This window comes from Papaver somniferum, chromosome 1 (assembly GCF_003573695.1).
Source record: "Papaver somniferum cultivar HN1 chromosome 1, ASM357369v1, whole genome shotgun sequence".
Taxonomy (NCBI): Eukaryota; Viridiplantae; Streptophyta; class Magnoliopsida; order Ranunculales; family Papaveraceae; genus Papaver; species Papaver somniferum.
In genome coordinates, this window is record NC_039358.1 from 113390643 (window position 1) to 113398927 (window position 8285).

Consider the following 8285-nt stretch of genomic DNA (forward strand, 5'->3'; position numbering starts at 1 on the left):
GTCGAGTTTACTTTTACACCAACCCAAGTCAAAATAAAATGTATTGGATTCCTTGTGTTTTACTTTTTATTTACTGTGCGTAGTCAATGAGTTAACAAACATGTGTTCATACAATATATACAAACTATCCTGGTCCGGCAGGTGAACTTTCTGGTTTAGTGAGAATAATTTGTACTCTTGCCGACGTTTTAGTAGACTATAATAGTACTTTATTTTTAATCCCCCGAGTCAGTATGGTGTTTAAGATTATCAGGGGATTTAGTGGGGCTGGCTGGGTTGAAGAATATTGGTATAGCCGAAAGGGTAACTGCATATGGATCATTGTGAAGTGACTGAAAAAGCAACAGTGCTTTTCCAGCTCTCCTATGGCGGACACTAGACATGGTTTCCTCCTAGAATGAAAATGAAATGAAAGATGTCGGCATTTATCACACTCGGCCCCCATATAAACGTAGTGCCCTTGATCTCCGACATTAGAGACCCCCTTCTAGGATCTCATACCATGTTTTCTGCAATCCGATCGAGCAACATCCAGCTCCATGTTTTTCTACTAGCTAGGAAACCCAAACCGAGAAAGCAGTTTTAAGTTATCGGTGTCTGTCCCTCTTCTCGTCAAGTTATAATGTAATATTTAATGGTTTTTCAGAGTACTTATCTTTGGGTTGGGAAAACAAGGTTTGAAACAAAGAAGTGACGTTAATTTGTTAGAGATTATTATCATCCCAAAACCACTCATGCACTCACGTGTAGGTTTATACTACATTGATGCTTCTTTTGTTCACTGTGGTGATGTCAATGACTGACTTCACTGCTGACTGACCAGCTAGTGGAGAGTACTGATTAGTACTGATTGAAGTAGTAGTAATAATACTATATACTACTCTTGATTAATTAATTAATACTAATAATAAATAGCAAATCCATCCATGCACTTGTGCATATGATGTAGGTGACTGATTAGGTCATTGTTTTCGTGTTTGCATTAATTACCTAAAGGATAAGAAAAGTTAATGCCCTCCACACCTAGGCCTAGTTTTACTAATAATCCATCCACAAGAGTTTAAGACAAAACGAAATCTTCAGTTACCTATCCAGCTAGCTGATGACCACCTACGTGTAAGGTATGAAAACAGAATTTGTACGTTACATTACAATACGTGTTTTTCTTTATTTCTACGTTACAACAATACGTGTAAGCTAGGGATTAACAAGTAATGCTAATTAATCTCTTTTCTAAAGACATGTGTTTGTATTAGTATCCTGTTGCTATGCTAAACACTCGTGAAGCGTTTGGTCACAGGTTGCCCTCTCTGAAATCTGGACACCCTTTCGGCTGCCTGTAAGTTCACTACTTGCCCAGACTTAGCTAGTAGTTGCCCTTTGGTGATCCCTCACATTTTTCGGTACTTACACAAGGTTTTAAGTTTTTGTTTTTGTTATTAATCGACTGAATGATTCTGTTTCTTTGTTAGATTAACAAAAAGTTGCGTGCCGTTGCTTGGCTCCTTGTGATTCAGACCAATTCACCATTCAAACAGAAATACACTTTTTTGATTAATTAATGAGATGGAAATTATATGATAATCTCATCATTAGTGTGGTCTTAAAGCTAAACTAAAAGGTGAATGTCCCCTGCTATCAAGGAGAAAATGAAATTCGGAATAAGACTACAGAGAATCTCATACCGAACGAATACGTAGGTCCTTGACTCAGTTACACAAAACGAGTCCAACCTAGCTAAAGCCATTTATTTATGAATGGCAGTAGCAGCTTATCATCTCTCTCTCACAGTCTGACGAGACCCCATTCTGACACCGTACGCGTAGTCAGTTAAGCCTGTCAAATTAAGCTGACGCCTCTCGTATCAGAGAGAGAGGGCTATCGGACAAGAGGGAAAGAGAGAGAAAAAAGATGAAAATGAGAGAGAGTCAGAGAGATGGATGGATCGAGGATGATGATGAAGATGATGATGGAGTGGTGTTGTGATTTGTGAACCTCTGCCACACGCTAACAGTATTGCACTCCACTGCTGCTAATTCTGCTGTCGTGTTTTACTGTACTAGTAGTATTGCACACACCACCGTTACCACTTGACTTGTTCATTTTTCCATACGAGCTTGCTGCACGAGACTCTACTGTGTGAAGTGAAGTCATCACCATGTCACCCATATTCATTTAGGCCCACATATATAGACCATTTCTTTCCGGTTTTATTCTACTGTAAACCAGTACTAAGTTAATCCGGCTAATCCATGGACCTCGGCTGCCACTGTAGAAAATCCAGTCAAAGCACCTACCAACCCGGTTTGGTTCATTAAAACATATACCAACAGTAACCAAGTCGTCGTTCACTTTGAATAGTAGCAATGATAAACTTGAACAGTTCTGTATACGCTTGGATTAAATATTGGATGCACTTGTTTGTTTCTACACTAAAAAGAAGATTCAATAATAGATGCCATGCCAGTCATACTGTTCCCCTTCCATCCACAAATTTTATCTTATCTATTGTCTAAACGTAAACCAGAGATCCTAATTAGAGATCTCAACCGTACACATATTCCATGTTATGAAGTTGTATATAAACAGTATTCTTGTGAAATAGAAGAGAGAGATACTGCTACTGGTATATGCAGAGAGTGATGGGGTTTTGGGGAGAAAATAAAGAGATTGACGTTGACAATACGAGATAGAAAGTCAGTGGGTCATCGACTCCCCTTTCATTTCCATTTCTATTCACCGATTTCCATTTCTCTTCTCTTCTCTTCTCTTTCTGAGTTTTTCGAGCCTTTTGACAGCCTTTTATCTTTTTTATTATCATCAATATATATTTGACCATAGCATTTAAAGTTTCAAAACAACAGCAAACCCATATGACCCCACGCTTTCATGCCCCCAGTAAACAGAAAAATAACATGGTCCAAACATAGGGTTAATTTGTGTACACTTGATGGACCACATTTAGTCTGAAAAATTGGTCCGCAGATATAAAGATAGTCGCAGCGCAGGGGGGAGAGATACCCACAAACAGATTGTGTGTCTATATAACAAGGTGGAAGTGGAAACAACACACCCGGTACAGCCATGGTGTTTCTTCTCTACACCACACTTCTCTTAAAGTTGCTTGTGATTTTGCAACAACTTTATTTTAAGGAACTCGCCAATTGTATTGCTTCCGGCCTCTCTGCCTGAGAGAGAAAGAAAGAAAGCCATCTGTATGCTATCCCTTACTGACATACCCACCTACCACCCCACCAACAATGGTTTGGCTGTAAAAAGCTTTCGATCAAAGAAAAGATGTCTTCCTTTATCACATAATTAAAACACACACTCTCTCTATCTCATCATTGCTTACCTCTCTCAGATTTCAGTTCCTTCCGGTTACTGGAATGGATTTTCATGACTAGAATCAGTGGGGAAGCTCAGTGTGAAGCATCTTATATATATATATATATAAAGGGGCAATTAATGTAATTTGGAATAATTGGACGAAGGAAAGGAGACATGAAGTACTGTGGGTCATCATCCGGGCACCTATACAGCATTTATCAAGTAGGTCAGGATTCAGGTGAAGAAAACAACCAAAAGAATTGAATGGATATGAGGAGAGATCGTAAAAGCTTTTGTTCCTCGATCTACTCATACGCAAATCCTGTTCCTCTTTTCAGGGTACTGTAACCATCAATCAGAGACTAGTTGCTCATGACTGGTGTCATTTCCCCAATCTGATGACATACATATAACAGCCTACCAGTAATATTACCGTATTGCAATCAACAGAGATAAGAAAAAAACTATACCATATCAAAATTCTACCCCTAAGAGCAACTGCATTGGGGCGAGGATAACCAAAGACCAAGGAGGAAAAAAAAGACCAAATTTTGGGTTTAATCTGGTGTGTGACCCTACGGTGGAAAAACTAAATTTGATCAGACGGACATTATACCAATGCCTGGTGTGGGCGTAGAATATACCAACACCTGGTGTGGAGCGGGGAGTATAAGTTCACCCGGTGTAGAAAAAAAAATAAAGAAAAAAAAGTGGGGCGGAGGTATTATCCCCCCATGCATTTGAAGTTTGTAAAGAGTGGGGCGGAGGTATGAAGCCCGCCCCACACAAAAGATAAAAAAAAAAAAAGACGGGCGTGCTTATACGTTCGCCTTGTGTGGGGCGTGGACTATACGTCCACCTGGGGTGGGACGTGGACTATACGTCAGCCTGGTTATGGGGCGTGGACTATATAAACGCCCGACTATATTTGGGTTTGGTCTTGGTCGCAGACCAAATTTGGTCTGGATTTTAGTCTTTGATCAAATTTTGATCGATGGTCCGTCCCACTACGCCTATCAACTGGACACTATATTTGGGTTTAGTCGTCCATTGTGGACGCTCTAAGTTGTTGGACTAAGTTTTTCTACAAGGTGTTTATCAAAACTTCTAACGATTGTGAGAAAACAATAGTTTCACAATATCTGGAAGAACAATTTGGCTCTGGGCTAAACTCAGATCATAAGAAAAGCCAGAAGAACAAGCATGCTAACAATGGTAAAACCGAAATAAATCTCAACTGCAAATGAACAAATAAATCTAAGTATATGGTATAAACTAGCAGTTTGAGGTGACTATGAGTAACAAATTTAAGGTACAGTATGAACTATAATTGTAGAATTCAAAATAAGAAAACAGATTCTCAACAAGATATTTCACAGAATAAACTCTATAATCCGAAGATTCATCAATATAAGAACACCATACATCAGATCCACCAAGTAATAAAACACAGACCCATCTTGTTCTTTTCAAATACTCCATGTTGGCATAAGATAAAATCATGTATTAACCGTTACTTACAGTAGGGGTGTCATGATGTGAAGAGCTGGAATCTTGAATAGAGGAGGTTACACCTGTGATGTTGGCTGTAGATGATGAGCTAGCAAAGCATCCTTCAGGCATTTAACAGCATTGTCATAGTTTACAAAGGCCATGAACCAGAATTCATGATTGTCAACAGAGATAACCTGGATGTATTTTTCAGCAGGTTTGCCTTTGCTTATTGAAGGATTAACTGCTTTAAGTTGATGCAATGGCATTACCACCTATGTACACATTTCAAGGTCAGAATTATAAGCATGAAAATGATCTAAGCATATTTTCAATGATAAGAATGAAAGAGATGGTGCTAGCTAATGTATATTGGTTAAGGAGATTTATTGGAACAGAACAAAAGACATGGAATGGGCATAGGTATCGATTAAAACAACATCGATCACCTAACTGCTATGCATATAACTGTCTTACATGGCTTCTTCACAGATGTACATGGCCTATGGTGCCCTGTAAGATGGACCGAGTACGCTGCAATGACAATCTTAAAGCATCCAAAATATTACCCTATAAGTTTTACTCGAACGTATTAGTTAAAGAAGAAATTTGTTATTCGCTCTTGGTAGAGTAATACAGTATATTTGGTGACTACAACTTCGACAAGAGAGAACATCTTTCACAATCTCATCCCACTAGAACAGGGCACCCAAAACCCGACCCAATATTAAAAATGTAGGTTTGACCTTTGGTTCATGCTGGACTTGGGTTTCAGTAGCTTAGGCCTATGGTTGAGCCCAACTTGAGACAATTGGCAGAGATGAATGCAAGAACAATGGCAATAAAAAGCGGTTTACCTCGACCAGAAAAGATGCAGGCCATTGAGGCCTGGGTCAAACCGCCCCGTTAGGGACCTTTTTAACTGCTACAACATCCAGCATCTTTTTGCAGTTGAGGTTAAAGAAATTTTGCTGCAATTGCTCTAGAAGCTGGCTTTGGACATTGCGTGTTTGGGACAGAGATTCAACACCCAAGTTGCACCAATAATAACATAGGGAGAAAAACCAGTGCTGGATCTAATCCAAATTTTGGGCTCCAGATCATAACCATATCGCTAGGAAAGTTTATCATATTGAATTTTATCGAGAAAGTAACCAGCGCAATACCAAAGAGTATTTTGGGCTCCTACCGCCCCGTTGGGGACCTTTTTAATTGCCACAACATCCTGCATCTTTTTGCAGTTGAGGTAAAGCAATTTTGCTGCAATTGCTCTAGAAGCTGGCTTTGGGCCACAGATGGCTCCTACAACACCCAAGTTGCGCCGATAATAGCATAGGGAGAAAAACCATTGCTGGATCTAATCTAAAATTTGGGTTATCATATCGCTAGGAAGGTTTACCATATTGACTTTTATCGAGAGAGTATCAAGCGTGATACCAAAGAGTAAAATGAAACTTAAATATACTAAAGATGATAATAAAAATGAAAATACCTTGTAATAACTCCACTCAGTTTGCTCTCCAACTTTGTATGAAAGAGGACTGTCACTACAAAAGGCAAGTTTTGCATTGGACAGATACAAAGTTCCCATAACTGGACCAGCAGAAGTTGATAAATAGCAAGCAAATGTCTTTTGAAGTTGCTCTTCTGGAACTGATTCAAAAGTTTGTAGAAATATTTTCTCGTAACCACCTTCTGCTAATACCTTTGTTCCCTGTGCAATCCTACCCATTGCAGCATCAGCAACACTAGGTCCGGTTTTCACTAATAACAAAAAAAAGGCAAATATTACCTTACTTCATATCCATATCTAAGCAGGTCAATAAGAAACTAGTCAGAGTGTCAGACAGAAAATAAGTTACATGATCAAATTTAAAGACCATGATTTACACAATATACTTCCTATATAAACATTCAATAAAATGAGTGGTCAAGCTAATGAACTATATAGGCGCTTGAATAAGTTGATTCACATCAAAACTTGTCAGTTTCTCACTAGACAAATTTCTGCATAAAAGCTAACCCTTACCAATAGGCTCGTCAAGGTACCAGTGACAGGTAATACGGACTCGGTCACCTTCCACCAAGGGCTCATGTAAAATAGCTTTCCAACATACAAACTACTTTCAATAGATACAAGAACATATCCATTGCTTATTTCATAGAACAAGGGTTTGGTTACTAACACCATGCATCTCAATTGAAGGGTAAAACATCTAATTATTAAGCTAAACAAGACAGGATTTGAATCATATACAAACTAAATTGCAATTGACTAATATCTGTAATGAAGAAAACTAAACTTACAATGTTGCCAAACGTTTCCAGCCAGATCCTCAGTTCTCTTAGCGGTCTCCCCAACCTTTTTCCCCCATTTCCCAAGTACATCCTTCATTGTATCCACAGTACCTAATTCAATGTATCAACAAATTATCAGTCGCAAACCCAACCCCAAATCCATATAAACCCTAATTTTAGATCAACTCAAAAAACAAAAAACAATACTCACTTTTAACAGAGGAAGATGGAGGTGGCGCAGGATTATTAACATAAGGATTGGATTCACGAGGCATAGTATGAGCAGTATTATCCTGAGACACCGTATGAGGAGGAGCTTCTTGTTCCTGAGTCAATTCAGCACTCCACTTCACCGATTTTGGTGCCGAAGCCACCGAATCTGCAGGATTAGCTGCCGGTGGAGTTTGAGATTCTGATGGAGGAGGACCTACAGCTATAGTGTCCCAATTTTCTTGAGGAGGATTTATATCTTCTGGATCAAGTTTAGGGTATGAAGCATCATTTGATGAGGAATCCTTATCTTTTCCCGAATTAATCTCTGGTTTCTTGTTTGTATCAGGATCCATATTTCTTCACTGATTTGAAACCCTAGTTTTAATCGATAACTTTTTTGGCGGACTGTTTTATGTGTGTGTTTGTTTTGAGTCTGAGAGTTGAAATTCTATCGAGTTTCTCAATAATAAAGAAATGAAGGCATGAGGTGTTTTTCAATTTCAAAAGAGAAATGACGATTTAGATATCTACAAGTGTCACAAAATAAATATGTGACACGACATTTACGCGTTTTAGGCTCGTTTTGGAATTTACGGCTGAGATTTGATGTGATGATACCCCGCATCCAGAAAGTGCGTACGTGGTGGGTTACGTAGATACTACAGGAAAAACTCCATATATTAATAATTTTGGGACTTTATAAAATTATTAATATATGGAATTTATTAATATAGGGAGGTATAACAAAAAAAAAAAGATGAATAATATATTGAAAATATATCCTATTGAATAATATATTCTTTATTATATATTTAATATCCTTTAATATATTGAATAATATATCCTATTAAGAATTTTTAAAGTTTTCTCTACACTATAAATAGTACTAAATATATTAGAAGATAATTCATTATTTTTAATATTCTCTTCTTCTCAACCAAATCAAAATGTCA

At 38.1% G+C, this 8285-nt stretch overlaps 1 protein-coding gene across 1 annotated transcript; it reads right to left on the minus strand.

Annotated features, from left to right (window-relative positions):
• Positions 1-4574: 4574 nt before the first annotated feature.
• Positions 4575-7820, minus strand: LOC113297008 (GEM-like protein 1). The gene is made up of 4 exons (XM_026545384.1): positions 7331-7820; positions 7129-7230; positions 6314-6585; positions 4575-5096 (listed from the first exon to the last, which is right to left on the minus strand). The coding sequence occupies exons 1-4, from the start codon at positions 7683-7685 to the stop codon at positions 4899-4901; spliced, it is 927 nt and encodes a 308-aa protein (XP_026401169.1). The 5' UTR covers positions 7686-7820; the 3' UTR covers positions 4575-4898.
• Positions 7821-8285: the final 465 nt, after the last annotated feature.

Excerpts from the sequence above, each read along its gene's own strand:
- LOC113297008 (XM_026545384.1), bottom strand. The coding sequence starts at position 7,685 with ATGGATCCTGATACAAACAAGAAACCAGAGATTAATTCGGGAAAAGAT. Across the intron at positions 7,231-7,330 it reads TCCATCTTCCTCTGTTAAAA|GTACTGTGGATACAATGAAG; the intron begins GTGAGTATTGTT and ends ACATTGAATTAG. Across the intron at positions 5,097-6,313 it reads CTGAGTGGAGTTATTACAAG|GTGGTAATGCCATTGCATCA; the intron begins GTATTTTCATTT and ends ATGTGTACATAG.